We start from the raw sequence: 16863 nt of genomic DNA, 5'->3' as shown, positions 1-16863 counted from the left end.
CAGTGTCACCTGGAACAGAGAAAAGCCACGCCCCCTTGGAGGCCTGCTCAAATCGCAAAATCACGGGCGATTGAACGGTAGTTGTTATAAGCTAATACACTTTAGGATGATTTGTCATGTGGAAATAGATAATGGGAAAAGCTGGATGTAGTCCCTTAATAATTTAGTAATGAGTCTTTCTCCTTTCATGGCTCGGCTTTTTTCAGGGGGGCTGTCTTTGTATGGTGGCAAGGATGCCCACCACTGCAGCAGGCTTCTATCCCGCCAGCTTAGCAGTGCTTCCTGCAGGGGCACAGCTCTTTCCCAGTAGCTGCAGCAGGCATCGGGGGTGACTCCCGTGGTCTCAGACTGGGGCACGTGCCTGCTCCTGCATTAGTCACAGTAGCTCCAACTGGCCAGGGCTGGATGGCATGCCTCTCCCTGGAGCCAGGTGTGGGGTGTGGGCTGCCTTACCTAAACCACTTGTGGAGGATGGGTGTCGCATAGGGCCCAAAAAGAAAATCCAGGCACCGTTTTAAGAATAAAGGGCCGCCCGCTAGGCAGGCAAACATAACAGATTTGTACTACAGAAGTCAAGGGGAATCCTACCTCTTTCACAAAGCCTTTCCTTGTCATTCTAAACTTTAAACTATTGCAGCACAAATGACCCGGTCCATTTCTTTGGATCTAAATCTTTGGATCCATTTTGGATCACAGTAAGCTGCCTTACTGTGCTGCTTACACTTTGGATGTAAATTCTTTTTTTGTTTTTTTTTTTTTTAATGTTTATTCATTTTGGGGAGAGACAGAGAAAGAGAGCACAAGCGGCAGAGGGGCAGAGAGAGAGGGAGACACAGAATCCAAAGCAGGCTCCAGGCTCAGAGCTGTCAGCACAGAGCCCGACGCGGGGCTCAAACTCACAAACCACGAGATATGACGTGAGCCAAAGTCGGATGCTTGACCGACTGAGCCACCCAGGTGCCCCTGGAAGTAAATTCTTATCTCACACCCTAGAGTTTGCACCTTTGTATTCCTTCTTGATCTGGATGTATTTGTGACATTAGAAGTGTGATTTGGGGCCCCTGGGTGGCTCAGTCCATTAAGTGTCCAACTCTTGATATCCGCTCAGCTCATGATCTCGCAGTCCTGGGATCGGGCCCCGTGTTTAGCCTCGAGTCCGGTGCTCACTCACTCTCTTCTGTCCCTCCCCTGCTCATGCGCTCATGTACTCTCTGTCTCTCTCTTAAAATAAATAAACTAAAAAATCTTTTTTCTTTTTGGTAGAGAGAAGGCCTTGGGGAGGTGTCAGAGGCACAGACAATTCTTATCTTGACAGGAGAAATTTGAAATTTGTGTTTTCTCTCTCTGTCTCTCTCTCTCTTTCCCTCCCTCTCTCAGAGACTAACAAAATCTTAGGCATTGGTCTATTTGGACCCCACTTCCCAGTAGGAGAGCCAAATGGTGATCAGCGAGAGGCTGCTTGTTTTCTTTCTTTTGGAGGGCACTTGCGCTTGTGCTAATTAAATGGTGTCTTAAAAAAACATTATTTTGTATGAATGTCCCATAGAGCAGCTTTTGGTTAACTAGTTTATGACATAAGTGATCTAGAAAAGAACATCCTCTGCTAATTGAAATTTCAGTGAGCCTAATGAAGTTTTAATTCATCATTCTCATCGAGGGTCAGCATTTTCCAGGATGGAGTTCTAAGGAACACCAAGGCAGTAATAGATATGGGAAGCTTGTGCCTGTTGACACAACTACCAAAGCCCAGCCTTGGTTTGTCAGGGACCTCACTTAGGTGTGGCCTCTCTAAAGTTGTGCACACCATATTACACATACAAATGCACCTGAGTAGTACACCTGGTATAGCCTTAAGTAGCTGGAAAAAAAAATTGGGCGTCAGGCAAATGAGGGGGAAAAACCCAGAGATGGACTTTCACAGATTTTCAGAATGGATCTTTGTGAGATCAGATTGACATAAAGACTTACTAATAATAGACCACCTTTCTTGCTTTTATAACAAGGCTTAATACTTTTTTAAACGAGTTTATTTATTTTGGGGACACCTGGGTGGCTCAGTCGGTAAGCATCTGACTTTGGCTCAAGTCATGATCTCACGGTCTGTGGGTTCGAGCCCCACGTCGGGCTCTGTGCCGACAGCTCGGAACCTGGAGCCTGTTTCGGATTCTGTGTCTCCCTCTCTCTCTGCCCCTCCCCTGCCTGCACTCTCTCTCTCAAGAATAAATAAACATTAAAAAAATTTATTTATTTTTGAGAGAGAGTGTGCATGCACAAGTGGGGGAGGGGCAGAGAGAGAGGGAGACACAGAATCTAAAGCAGGCTCTGTCTGCCCTGACAACCGACTGGGTGCTTGAACTCACGAACAGTGAGATCATGACCTGAGCCAAAGTCAGATGCTTAACCAACTGAGACACCCAGGCGCCCCCATCAAGTTTTAATACCTATAAACGTGCTATTACATTTGTTTATTTGAGCAGATACCCCAACTGGTAACTTACTCTCAGGATTAAGGATGCCATTATCACATCTGTCCCTGAGTCTTTGCTGTCTTTAAAATTTGTAATTACTTGGAAACATTGTGTGTGTGTGAATGAATACACATCCAGTGTACCAGTAGTCATTTGTTAAATAGAACCTTATTTATATTATAATCTTATACGTCTCTCCTGTCTGAATCCTTTGTCCCCCCCGACCAGAGATATTGTCCTGAAATTTGCGTGTTTCAAGCTCTTGCTTTTCTCCATAGTTTTAGTTATAAGTCTTTGTTCTCATAAAAATGGCATTATTCTTCATCTTCTTTAACTTTACATGAATCTTCATGTACATTCATGTGGCTTGTTTATTTTGTTTCTTAGTATTGATTGTGAACTTCATCCATACTGATTCTTTTAGCTTGAGTTCTGTTTGTGGTTTATCTTTAGTTTTATTATTATTTTTTTCATAAGCAGAAGTTAAAAATGTTTAAGGTTTATGCTTTTTATGACTTGAGATCATAGTGATATTATCCCATTTTCCTCTGGCAGCTTTAGAAGCTGTGGTTTTTCAACTTTAGGTCTTGAATCTATCTGGTACTGATTTTTGTGTATGCTGTGAGGTAGGGATCTTCCCCCCCGACCCTGCCCCCCCCCCCCCCCCCCGCCAAGTGAAAAGGCAGAGCATGACCATCTACTACTTTGCTTAAAATTTTCTAAATCTTTCCTTGTACCTCAGAATTAAAGTCAAAGTTCTTAAAATGGCCTAAATCTTTTGTCCTATGTGATCAGGCCTCTGAAATGTCTCTGACTTCATCCACTGTGTTTACGGTGAATACTGGCCTCTTGCTTTTTTAAACACTCCCCAAATGTTCCTGCTCCAGGGCCTTTGTACTTGCTGTTCCTTCTGTCTGAAATTTTCATTTATCTACATCGCTGGCTTCCTTACTTCTCGGGTCTCTGCTCATATGTCGCTTTATCAGAGTGGCCTTCTCTACTCACCCTAGCTAAATTCACATACACACACTTGATATCTCTCTTCTCTGCTTTCTGCTTTGGAAGAACTTGCCTGAAAAACTTTCTGGACCTGTGTAGTGGTGTCTTGAATTGGGGGCTGGGGAAGGGGGTGTGGTGGGCAGTGTTTTAAAGTGTTGATTTCATTTTTTGAATGGTTTTAGGACTATATAGGGTTTTCTATTTCTTCTTAAGATTTAATAAGTTTGCCCTCTTTATTTAAAAAAATATTTTGGAAAATTTTTTAATGTTTTTAAATTTATTTTTGAGAGAGCACAAGTAGGGGAGGGGCAGAGAGAGAGGAGGACAGAGTATCCAAAGCAGGCTCTGCACAGACAGCAGTGAGCCTGATGTGGGGCTTGAACTCACAGTGAGATCATGACCTGAGCCAAAGTCGGATGCTCAACTGACTGAGCCACCTAGATGCCCCTAAAAATATTTTTTTATTTTACTTTTTGAATAGTTAATATGTGCACACAATGAAAGTGTTCAAGTTCCAAAAGCATATATAGTGACAAATAAATCTTTTTCTCATCCCTTTCTTCTAGCTGTCTAGGTAGTCATATTGTGGCTTCCATTTTATGCCGAATTTATTTATTAAAAAGATTGTTTCTTTAAGATTTTATTTTTAAGTGATCTCTACACCCAGTATAGGGCTTGAACTTACAACTCCAAGATCAAGAGTCACATGTTCCACTGACTGAACCAGCCAGGTGCCCGTATCCCAAATTTAAAAAATAACACATGAGTGAGGTCAGTTTGGTCCAACCATCTATCTGCAACTGTTCTGTTCTCCTTTGATCTTCAAGTCTGTGTGTGGAGATTCTGTTCCTGTCAGAGTCTTCCCTGATCTCAGCAGAACCCCTATTTTTTAAATGAACACAGATGCCTGTCTTTACAGTCCGATGGCTTTTCTTTGGCTCTGTGGGGACATCTGCTCTGTTCATTACTTTTAGCTGCATCTGGGAGCCCCTAGGGAATTTCTCCTTGGTCAGTGGCTTCTCTAACTTTATTGGAATGGCTCTTCCTGCTTTACTGACTTAGGACTGTGCCTCCCCTCCCCAAGAGTCGGGCTTGAACTCAGGAGGGCTGCTGCTCATGGGAGTAATTCATCCATTCACAGGTATAAATTGAAGCACCTAGTATGTGGCTCCTCTCCTGCCATCAGTTTCTTGTCGGTTTCCCTCATTTCTTGTTTATCCTCTCAGAAAAATATGCCTTGCATATATAAGCCTATACATATATTCTGTTTTTACATAGATGGTAGGATACTGTGTATGTTATTCTGCACATGACTTTCTTTCACTTAACCATGTATGTTAGAGATATTTCTGTGGCTATGCATAAAGGGCTGCTTCATTCTCTTACAGTTACCTAATACCCTACGGGATGCATATATCATAATTTACTTACTCTGTCTCCTTCTGAAGGACATTTAGGTTGTTCTCCTTTCGCAGTGGACTTCTAACCAGTGTCCCTTACACATCTCTAATCAGTCAGTGTTTCCCATGGCTATAAGATAGATGTCCTTAAACCTCTATCCTGATACTGTCGTTTTCCTGTTCAGAAACCTCCAGCAGCTGTCTAGCACCCACAGAAAAAACTGAACTTCTCCTTGAGGGTAAAGCCCAGCACCACATGGTCTTCACCTACTTTTCTGCCTGTGTCCTGTGCCTAAAGACACCCCATAAACTGGTGACTTGAGGTTTTCCCAATGGACCTTTGTTTTTATGCTCAGTATTTTTCTTGTGCCTGCAAGACCTTCCCCCTAAACCCTTTGAAGGGGAGGAGCATTTGCTTCCTTCCTTCTAGGCTTGTCACCTGTCCCCCCAAACCCCTCTTTGGAGCAGCTGCAATCTCAGTATTTTTCACTCAGTCTCCCACTAGTACACCCTTCCTAACCAAACCATAACTGGATGTTGGCTTAGGTAACATATTTCATTGTTCACTAGTCAGTGCTTTCTCTTGTAGACTCCAAATTTCTTGTGGGCAGGGACTATTCCCTGGAAATAGGGAATACTAATATGAAAAGATGTATCTTGACTTCCAAGTAACTTCCACATAAAATAGCGAGCCAGATACACAAAATTAAAATACACAACACCATAGACCTTTGTTTAAATGGGAGTGTGCTCAGTGGGATAAGAAAAACATGGACTTAAAAAAAAAAATCTCTGGTCCCTGCCCCAGGGTGTGGCACATGGTAGATGCCCAGTAAGTGCATGTTGAGTAATAGAATAACATAAAAGAAAGCATTTAAGGCAAGCCTCAACGTCTTGCCAAAAATCCACCTTTTATCATAAACATACAAATAAGCCCACAGATAGGGTAGATGTCAATCAAATTTTGAAGGAAACGAGGCCAGGGTGGGAGAGGGTGGATTCAAATTTCAGCAAGGGAGGGAGGCGGAGAAGTTGCACCCGGGCAGGGTCTTGGGCCCTGCGGGTGGGCAGGGGGAGGCGGGGAGAGGGGAAGGGGGAGGAGACTCTGGCGTCCCTGCCCCGCCTCCCCCACCCCCTTTCCCACCCCCACCCCCAGCAGCGGCGGCGGCGGCGGCGCAGGGCGGCCGCGCGGGTGTCGGCAACAGCTGCAGCAGCCCGCGCCGCCCCCTCGGCCGCGGCTCCCCGGGCGAGCCGGAGCACGGTCGGCGGCTCGTGGCGCGGCGGCCGGGGGAGACGGGAAAGTTGCCGGCGCGAGCGCCGACATGCCGGGCAGCGACACGGCGCTCACCGTGGACCGGACCTACTCCGACCCGGGCCGGCACCACCGCTGCAAGAGCCGGGTGAGAGGCGCGGGCAGGGCGGCGGTGTGGGCGCCGCGCCGAGGGGCGAGGCCGGGTGGGCTTCGGCTCCGGTGTTAGCCAACTCTCGCTCCCCGCCTCTCTCCCCTCCCCTACTGCCACGGGTCCGCGCCGAAGGGCCTGGGAAGGGTGAGGGGCGTCGGAGCCCGGGTCGGGGGCAGAGCAGAGCCGGGCCCGCCGTACCCCGCCCTCCGCCGCTGCTCGGTCCCCGCTCGCCTGCCGGACCCGGGCGCCGGTCTCCCCGACGGCCCCGCGCTCCGCCGCCCTCCGCCAGGGAGCGCCCGCCGCGCGGCGCCCGGACGCGAGGGAATCCCGCCAGCCGCGGCCCCGCCGGGACGGCTCGCTCGCCCTCCTGACCGCCGGTGCTGCCCGCGCCTCCCCGGCACTCGGGGTTGCGGGCGCGGGGCAGAGGCGGCGGGCCGGCTTCCCGGTCTCGCGCGGCGGCCGCCCCGACTCCGCCCGAGTGAAAAGTCAGCCTTCGCGCCGCCGTCCCGGAGTTCCCAGCCGTGCCGAGCGGGCGCCCTCTCCATTGTTTGCAGTGTAATTTGCTGTTGCTGATTTTGGCTGTGGGCGAAAATAGCTCTCAGAGCAAGCAGCAGAGACGAGCCCTGTAGTGCTTCGAGATGAAGACGGAGGCCGCAGCCTGAGCGCCGGTCCCTCCGGGGAGCGGACGCCCCCGTGGGCTCGGGAAGGTGGGGGGGACCTTGGCTCTCCCGGGCAGTTCGGCCCTCGGCGTGTCGTCCTCCACCCTGGCACTTGTTCTGGCGGAGGAACCTGGAGTTGTGCTTTGCTAACTACTCGTTCGAGATCGCAGCATTTGAGTGTCAGCCTCCCTGTATGAAGTCCACAGGTAGAGTTTTGCTCAAATTCTGGCCTGTCATCTCCCGAGGTCGAGAGGCCACTGGATGGGAAAAGCAGCAGTAGTGACAAATGCAGTTCGGCCTGTGTTGCAGGATTTGGGTGTTTAACCACAATCGGAGAACTAATCAGTTATCCTATAAGTGAAGTAACTAGTTCCTGTTTTCCTTTTTTCCTTTAGTATCTTGTTAATCGAGTTAACAGAATGGTTTAAATTTTTACAGATTGAACTTATTTGGTGGAGTAATACTTAGGTCCTGCAGCCACTTCACGCTCCTCCACTCCCCAAGAGAATTCTTATGTTCTGCACTTTAGTTTTTTATTGAGGTGTAGCTGACATTGTTTTGTTTTGTTTTTTAACATACAATGTTGTATTTAGTTTCAGGTATACAGAATAGTGTGTGATTAGACAGTTATACTACAAAATGTTCACCATGATATGTTTTGCATTTTCTTTAAAAGTTTTGTAGCAGTTTGTTATGAAAATGACCATGAACTCCATTTGGAAGAAAACATTGGTGAAAGATCATTGGTTACCTACAGTGAGAAATTTTTGGAAGGATGTCTGCTGGTTAACACAGAGTTAACCAGGAAGAAAGGTGAAGATCTTTTTCTAATGCATTTGTAATTGGAGGAGTCTATTAATGTTTCAGTTGACAGAAGAAATTTCAGACTTGAAAAAAAGTGTGGAAGCTTGGTTTCTCTTGTCACAACTGTGATAATCTTTGTGTAAACAACAAGATTAGTAATCTTTGAGGGATGGGTGGCTCATTGTGAGCTCATTTAAGCGATTTGGCAAAACTGAACCTTTGCAAAACCGCTCTTCGTATTCTGTGAGAGGGTGCTGATAAGAGTTCCCACCTGAGCTACCTAGATGGAAAGTGGCAAAGAAAACATGTAACTTAACTGCAGGCTTAGTTTGTCTCCGTTTCTGCCTGTGTTCCATTTCCACACACCCCTTTTCTGTTAAAGTACCACAACATTGTGCGAAAGGGGTTTCTTCTTTTCTTGAAAATTCTACAGGTGATGTTATAGTTACTACATTGTTTTGTTAGCATGGGACCCCTGATTTTTTGTTTTTATTTTTTAAAGTTTATTTATTTATTCAGAGGGTTGCGGGGGAGGGGAAGAGACTGAGGGAGAGAGAGAATCCCAAGCAGGCTCTGCCATGCCCCGACACGGGGCTCGATGTCACCAACGGCCAGATCATGACCTGAGCTGAAATCAAGAGCCAGTGTTCAACCAGCTGAGCCACCCAGATGCCCCGACACCTGCTTTTTAAAATAGATTGTGTATTAAACCTGAGTTAGACATTATATGTACTGAGTATGCTAAATTAGCTCATTGGGCAAATGAAGTCTAGTGAGGACTAGAGGAACTCAGACCAAGGAGGACTAGAACTCTAGTAGACAGTGACGACACATTCTGTTGCAATGATGCTGCGATCCCTGTGTAAACTTTTTGACTGTCTACTTTTAGGGTTTTGCTGTTGAGGTGGCAAGGAATAGAACTGGAGGAAATTTTGTAAACGCCTCTAACTTTTCTCAGGTGAGGCTGATGTAATTTTGAGTCTGTCCTTAAGGCTGCAGTAAGCCTGCTGTGATGAAGGGAAAGTACCAGCAGTCTTCTGTGTGGAAGGTGTTTATCCCATCAGATGATTCTAGCTCCTGTTTTGTGGAACTCCTTTAGAGTTAACAATAAAGACGTATTTTCTTTACACTCAGAAAACATGTGAGGCAGAAGGAGAACATCTGGCAGTATTAGGGTTTAATTTCTTGATGTCACCTTCCCCTTGGCGATAAACTATCTAGTACAGGATTTTATGAGAACCTTTCTGTGGACTCTTGGTAAATTAGCTCACCTAAAAATACTATGAGGAGAACTGGAGGCGCATGTGAGGAGTTGATTAGCCTTTCAGAGACAGGCAGTTTCCTCCCAGGAAGGCTCTAAGACTCTGAGAGATCAAGTTCTTGGTTACCGAATGGTCATTTTTTAAGTTCAAAACTAACACCGTGTTGAGATAACAGGAAACATACACATCTCTCTGGGTGAGCTTGGTTAAGCCTTTGAGACTAGAATAATAATGAGGCAGTGTACTATTTCAACATTGCAGAAATCTATTTTTACAGCCAGGTGGATTAACCTAGATATCTTACCCCCCTCCCCCCCCGCCCGTAGTGAAAATGTAATATAACTAATGAATTCCATGATTATCTCTAAGCTGACAAGTCAGGATCATTCACAGTTTTAAGCTTAATCTGTGTAAAACTCAGAAATGATGCATGTTAACTCAACACACAAAATATCCCCTTACTTTAAAAGAAAGCATGCATAAGTAGAATCCTACCTTTTTTTGTGCCCTAGATAGTTAAAGCCTGTCATCATTTTAAGAACACAGTCAGTCTGCTTTGCTCTAGATTAATTGGTTTTTATTAATTATGTGTGAATCAAATTTTTGTTCTAACTTTAGATGTTATAAAATGCCACTTTGAGCCACTTGTGGATAGTGGTCAGCAGCTAGGAATCTCCAGTCTTGTGACCTGGATCATATCCCGGCTCTTCACATTTGCCAACTGAGTGACCACTGGGGCAAGGTCTAACCTCTCTGAGTCTCCAGTTCCCCATCTGTAACAGAGGTGATAATAGTCCCTACTTCAGGGAGTGAGTGCATCATGAGTCTTCAGTAAGAGAGCATTTGTTAAAAAAAAAAAAAAGAGGAAAGAAAGAAAGAAATGACTAACAGAATCGCTCGTCATCCTGAGTACTTACCTTCTGTCCATCTCTAATCTGTCAGCCGTCCCACTGGGCCTTTCTTTGACATTTCTCTGGAATTGGTTCCTTTCTCCAATGTCCCCAGTCATCTCCCACCTTAGTTTAGCCACTTATGACCTCTGGAAGACAGAATGGTGTATTCGCTTCCTCATTGCTGTATGATTTCATCAGCCCCTATTCCATCCTGCCCCCAAGGGCCAGAGTATTCTGCCTACAGAACTGCTTTCCTTAGGCTACCCCCCAGAAGGCAGGTCTTGCACTGGTGATGCCATGTACCCTATAATCATTCTCTGTCTTAGTTTCCTCTTCTACACCCTAGGGGTGTTACGAGGAATAAATGCAGTAACATCTATAAAATGTCTGGTACCCAAAAAGAACCCAGTAGATGGTAGCTATTTTTGATGGGTTTTTTTTGTGTGTGTTTTGTGGTTTTTTGTTTGTTTTCTTGAGAGAGAAAGAGCCTGAGCTGGAGAGGGGCAGAGAGAGAGACAGAGAGAGAGAGAGAGAGAGAGAGAGAGAGAGAATCCCAAGCAGGCTCTGTGCTCAGTGTGGAACCTGTCACGGAGCTTGATCTCACCACCGTGTGATCATGACCTGAGCCAAAATCAAGAGTCAGATGCTTAACTGAACCACCCAGGCGCCCTTAGATGGTAGCCATTTTTGTTATTACTGTATGAGAAGTGATCATAAGCTTCAAAATGGGAAAACTGCTAATTTTGTGAATAGAATAGATTCTTGCATTTTTAGCGTGTTGTTCCTCCTCCGTGATACACGTTCCTTATCACATTGTTTACATATTTGTCGCTATGTTTATAAACTGCAGACACTGGCACTTTGGGAACAAGAGCTTTCATTCATTCTACAGATGCTTGCTGAGCACCTTTTATATGCTAGCTGCTATTCTAGGCATCAGGAAATATAATGGTGAATGAAACAGCCTCTCTCTGGAAGCTTAATTGTATTTTGTTTTGTGATTGTATTTTATTTAGACTAGCGGCCCCAGGAAATACCCTCCTATTTTACAGGAGGAAATGATAGTAAGTATAGGAGTCTCTAACATCTGAAATAAAACCTGTGTTGGGCACGGTGGCTACCTGTAGTACCTGTGTAAGTGTTCTGTGGTTTGGAAATAGATCCTGAGTTGCCTGATGAGTAATGGCCAAAAGCATTCAAGAAGAGGCTGTCCTAGCCCTTCTCAGAGTGGAAGTGGTTGGGCAATGATGTAATAAGTTGATGATCGCATGCTTACTTCCTGGGCAGGAACAAAAGTGAGTGGGAACAGACTTCCGTCGGGGGTGGGGGGGGGCCTGACCTGGCGAAGGGGTAAACTGAGTAGTTTGTGAGTCCACCTTTAATCAGTGATGCGTTATACTCCGAAGAGTTCATTACAAGCACGGCGAATAATGATGAGTGCCTCAAGTCCGATTTGTCTGAAATTCAGGACGGATAGGTTGATGTGGGGTGTGTATTTCGAGCTGGGCTGTGCTGCTGGCTCACCGGTTCTCCCTTCAGAGGAGAGCAAACTGCCAGCCACCAGCACACCCGCTTGTCACATCCGCTGTCGAATACCGAGACAGCTGCTCCCAAGTTGGATGGCAAGATGTGTTTTGCTTCAGAGCCACTGCCTGAATTTCCAGGGCTGCTCTTAAGGTCAGAAACCAACCTGATCTTTCTGGATGGAAATTGCCCATGTCTTGACTTAGGACAGGCTGCAGCGTTCAGCCCTGCTGTTTCCTTATTGCATTTTTAAGTTGTTAGTGGAGGGGGTTGGTGAGAGAGAAGGAAGAGAACCATGAATCACTCTACTGTGAATCAGAATGAGGACTTTACATTCCTTGGAAAAGGAACATCAGGATATATGATCTGTGCATGATCCAACTGCTTCCATTGGATTGGGGAAAGGGGGGTGCTACCGAAGGAAAACGGTGTATTTGTTGATTATTCCTCTGTAAGGAGGCAAAAAGAACATAAATGAAAAGTGCAGGAACAATGTTAACAGCCAGCATGTGCCAATTCCTTACTGTATACCAGCCACAGTGTTAAGCACTTCAAATGCACTGTCTCCTTAATCCTCACAAAGCTTATTTACAGTTCCATTTTACAGGTGAAGAAGTTGAGGCCTGGGCAGTTTAAATGATCTGTCCAGAGTCTCGTGGCGGTTTGGAAATGGTAGAGCTAAGATTTGGTGAATCCAGATCTAATTGCAGAACTTGCATTTTAACCACTTCCCGTCTTCTGTCTCAGATGAATACTGGAAAGCAGCTCAGTCTCAGTAAACCTGTCCGGTCCTTGTGAAGACAGTTGTGTTCAATTTCTGCAGGGTGCCTAGCCAAATTGTGTTTGGGATTCTTATGACACAGCACTTTGCCAGTCTTTGGTGTATATAGTCTTATGTGCCTGGTAAACTTTTGTTGAATGAATGGTGTAGAGTGATAATTTATGAACTTTGTATGATGCTTCCAGTACAAGATTTTTGCCACTATTTTGGAGAAGTCTCAAAGGCTGTTAAATAAGCTCATGATTTAACAACATCAGGAAAAAGGGGCGCGTGGGTGGCTCAGTCAGTTAGGGGTCTGACTCTGGCTCAGGTCATACTTTCATGGTTCATGAGTTTGAGCCCCATGTCAGCCTCTGCGCGGACAGTGCCGGACCTGCTTGGAACTCTCTCTCTCCCTGTGTCTCTGCCCCCACCCCACTTGTGCTATCTCTCTCTCTCTCTCTCTCTCTCTCTCTCAATAAATAAGTGAATAAACAAACAAACCTAAAAAAATTTAAAATGATTATCAGTAAAGAACCATCTTCTAGCCTGGTGTTTGGTCTCCAGAACGTGAGCAATTGAAGGATATAACAAGGGCGGTTCTTCTTGTGACAGTCTGGTCACAGTCTGGCCTCTGCAGATCTCCCAGTAGAACTTTAGCTTCTCTGGACTGATGGCATATGCTTCTCACTATGTGAGGCAGAGTATTGGAAAGTAGACCCAAAGGTTTTAACCTGTTAGAACTGGAAGGGGATTTAGTCATGAACTGCAGAGCTTTCCCTTTGTGGGAGTAGAAAAGTGACAGCAGCCAGACTGTAACCAGTCAAACCACGCAACTAATGCTGGCTGACTAGGACTAACCATTATACCAGTCTCTGTCTTAAGAGGATTCCTTAATAGAAAACTGCTTTAAATATTTTTAGATACCAAGCTAATTGCTAAGTTATATGGGATAAATATCTTGAAATTTAAGTAGATGGAGAAATTTGGAATTATTTTCAGTAGAGATTTAATTGGTGAACAGATTTTACCTTTTGTGAGTTTTCTAGGTGGAAAAAAAGTGAATTTGGATGATTTAGTGTTAGGCCATCATCTTCATGAACTTGTAGATTTTTTTTATGAAAACATTTTTTAAAAATATTTCGTTTTGAGAGCGTGAGAGCGAGCGGGGGAGGGGCAGAGAGAAAGGGAGACACAGAATCCAAAGCAGGTTCCAGGCTCTGAACACAGAGCCTGATACGGGGCTCGAACTCATGAACCGTGACGTCATGACCTGAGCCACAGTCCGGTGCTTAACCAACTTAGACACCTAGGCGCCCCTGGACATTTTTGGTGGGACTAGGGTGAGGAGGGTGTGACATTTCATACATCAGACTGTGTAGCTGCACTAGATGTTTCGCTACTTTTAAAAATCACCTTTTCTGATTTTATTGTTGTTTCCCCTCCATCCACCCCAAAAGTGAAGTTTTGCAAAATGAATTCATCTTTGTCTTTACCTTCCACTGTTGGGATAGGATATTGGGGAAAACACATGTGCCAGATGTGTAAGTCACGGAGCACATTATCTATACATTTAACTTAGAATGCAGACCTCTGAAGCTTTCTGTTCCTGTGAGACTCTAATTGAGGGCATCTTCCAGCACCAGGTGTTTTTAGCATATGTAATTTTCATGCAACATAGCCCCTAAACAAACCAGAAGCATCATCTGGTTCTTAGCCAAAGAAACAATCATCTGCCCCCACACTGGGAGGAAGACAGGGGTAGAGTCGGTCGGGCACATTGCCCGTCCTCAGAGAAGCGCCTCCCCCAAGGGAAACTATGTGAATTCTGCCTTCCACGGCCAGGAAGTAAGGTGTGGCTTCACATAATAGAAGACGTTACCACTTGGATGTTCCACAGGCACCTCAAAGTCTACGTGTCTGACTTCATTCATTCTCCCAAGTCCCCCCACCTGGATAATACTTTCCCTGTGCAGTGTATTCCCAAACCCGATGTTTGGGAGCTCCCTCAGCCCCTCCCCTTACCCCCCACATCCAGTGGTTTACTTCTTAGGTTTTCTCAACCACTGTTTCCTCTTGATCCCCGGCATCACTCTCTTAGTTTACTTCAGGATTTGAAGATGAGTGAAGGGTTAAGATGGACTATGGAGTCAAACCTGAATGTCCGCCCTCCACTTACCAGGCGTGTGAACAACCAGGAGAAGTGGTTTTAGGAAACCCCTCGCGGCGTTTATTGTTCTGACATTGAGTCACTCGTTGCCTGCCACAGAGTTCCCCAAACCTCAGTCATTCCCACACCTACACAGAGCTTTGTACCACCTGTACTATTATTTACTTAATATTTCCATATCCATTCACTCCTTCAGACTTTTTTATTTTTAAAGTATCAGTGTTCCTATTTTAGCTAAATATTGTCTGAGCCCCCAAGGCCTGCAGTTTGAGATTAAGAATATTAGCAAATGCTGGAGCTTTCCTAGAGCGCTGTTAGCACTGAACAGAGACTTTCTCCTGGATGAATCACCTGCATGGCCTTGAGGGTTGTTTTCAAGGAAGTTACTGGCTCACTGTGATTCTGTGTTACTGCTTTCTTTTCATGCCACCTAAAATAATTCAGAATCCTTTTGGAAAACACTGGTCTTAATGTATCATCTCTTCTCATTCTTTTAGAAATACTTCTTTTAGACCCACGACTTAGAAGATGCTTAGAAATATTTTTTCATGGCTGGTGAAAATTTGAGTGTTTGGAGGTGAACAGAAACCCACTCTAGTGATTTGAAGGCAGCCTTGTCTGGGTGGGAATACTTGGAAGAGGTTGGAAAAATGAGACGTACCTGTTCCAAGCCAGATGTCTCATCTTCTGACCACCTGAGAGAGACTGAGGGGCCACAGAAGGCCTTAGGCTAAAGAGTGGAATGTCAGAAAATAAGGACTCTGGGAATTTCAGGCAAGGACAGAAAGTGGGTGGAAATGAAATTTAAGCTCTCTGTTTTTCTGAAGTAAACTTGAATTTAATTAAGATGTGTATGTAGGCTTGTTGTAAGGAAATTAAATGGTGCCTTGAGCTGCAGCCTTCCATGGGAATTTTGATACAAGTGCTTGTCCAAAAATAAAGTAAGCCCTCAGTGAAAGCTCTGCTTTAGCACCTCAGCATATTTACTCCAGTGCGTGCAACTGTGTTGGGGCCAAAAGTCCCTTTTTTCTGTCTTTGTAAAGATACTGTGATCATCCAGAAGGCGTGGAACTCGATCTCAGATAGTCAGTGGTGTACTATTTTAATCTCACTAATTGGAACAGGTGGCCTGTATTTGAGACTGACTCTCTAGTTGGCATAGGTTTTAATTTATCTGAAAATATGAGGCCCATTCAGTAAGAGCTGTTCGGGCTGCGTATTGGCATCAGGCAAAGTGCTTGAAAGCTTCAACCATAAGCACAGAAGGCTGAGAGGAAGATTGAAGAAACGGAGCTTAATAGTTTGCTGCTTTGATTCAGTTCTTCACTGTTGGGCGCAGAGCTAGTCGGTGGAACATGGTGGAGTGAAGCAGGTGCAGACACTTGAGAGGGCCACTTGTAACTATTTCTCCCGATGAGGACAGTGTCTGAAGTGTCTCCTTTGAATCCACCCCACAAGATGGCATGGTTGAAGAGGACTTCACGCAGTCCTCCTGTTTTCTAGGAATTAGCACATCTTCAGGCACGAGCTGAACAGGTGTGCCCGAGTGACTCAACTTACCTCAGGCGCTCAAGTTGAGATACTCTAAGACACCTCTGTTGACATCAGAGATGGTCTCTAGATTATAACTTCTTCAGAACTGGACCACTCCTTTTGGTTTTGTTTGGTTTTGAAACCGTCAACGTATGCTTTGCAAAGTGTCTTGTGAATCCTTCCTTCAAATCCTTCAAGAGGACAGAATGCCAGTTTCTTCCCCTGCCGCCCAGAGTCTCTCATCTGATCTTTGTCTTTCTTCCGCTCTCAGCCCTTGGAACTCTGGCATCCTTCTTTGTGGACTCCCATGGCTCCCCTCTGTGCCTGTGGACACCTGCTCCATCCTTTCACATGGGATGGTCGTGTTCTTTTTATCTACACGTGGATCTCGGTACACGGTTGGGGCTTTGTAAATACTGATGGAATGAATGCGTGAATGTGGGTGTGTTGCAGAATTGCACTATGGGACTTGAGAAGCTGGAAAAGATACTCTACTCTTGAGCCAGATCAGTGCAGGTCAATCTACCTTATTTTAATTGCTGACAGGATTCCAGTTTATGGGTATTCCATAATCTATTTAATATGACTACCTTGTTGAAGGACACGTACATTGCTTCCAGACTACCTTGCCTGTCCTTGGACATGCTCCTTGTGCACATGTGAAGAATATATTAGTTAAGCTAAATTCTTTTTTCTTTAGAACAATTTTTTTTTTAATGTTTGGTTTTTTTTGAGAGAGACAGAGTGTGAGTGGTGGAGGGGCAGAGAAAGAGGGAGACACAGATTCCAGGCTCTGAGCTGTCAGCACAGAGCCTGACATAGGGCTTGAACTCACAAACTGTGAGATCATGACTTGAGCCGAGATCAAGAGTCGGACACTTAACCGACTGAGCCACCCAGGTGCCCATAGGCTAAATTGTTAAAAGTGGAATTGCTCAGCAAAGAGTGTATGTATTTAAAAAAAAAATTTTTTTTAATGTTTATTTTT

At 45.2% G+C, this 16863-nt stretch overlaps 1 protein-coding gene across 6 annotated transcripts in view; it reads left to right on the top strand.

Annotated features, from left to right (window-relative positions):
- TMCC3 (transmembrane and coiled-coil domain family 3) overlaps nucleotides 1-16863 on the top strand; it is a 256578-nt gene that overhangs the window by 167247 nt on the left and 72468 nt on the right. The window contains exons 1-3 of one of the 6 annotated variants that reach the window (XM_047866020.1): nucleotides 6213-6267; nucleotides 6825-7135; nucleotides 7606-7742. The exons of 2 other annotated variants lie outside the window; for them this stretch is intronic. Coding sequence is in view for 1 of the 4 variants with exons in the window: in XM_047866018.1 (XP_047721974.1) it covers nucleotides 6190-6267 (78 nt within the window). In the remaining 3 variants the exon portion in view is untranslated. Of the gene's footprint in view, nucleotides 1-6042; nucleotides 6268-6824; nucleotides 7136-7605; nucleotides 7743-16863 lie in introns of those variants that run through there. 3 more of the 6 variants (XM_047866021.1, XM_047866019.1, XM_047866018.1) reach the window with 3 other exon arrangements.

The sequence above is a fragment of the Prionailurus viverrinus genome, chromosome B4, assembly GCF_022837055.1.
Source record: "Prionailurus viverrinus isolate Anna chromosome B4, UM_Priviv_1.0, whole genome shotgun sequence".
NCBI lineage: Eukaryota > Metazoa > Chordata > Mammalia > Carnivora > Felidae > Prionailurus > Prionailurus viverrinus.
Note: the sequence above shows the minus strand (reverse complement) of the source record. Positions and strands in the feature narration are given on the sequence as shown.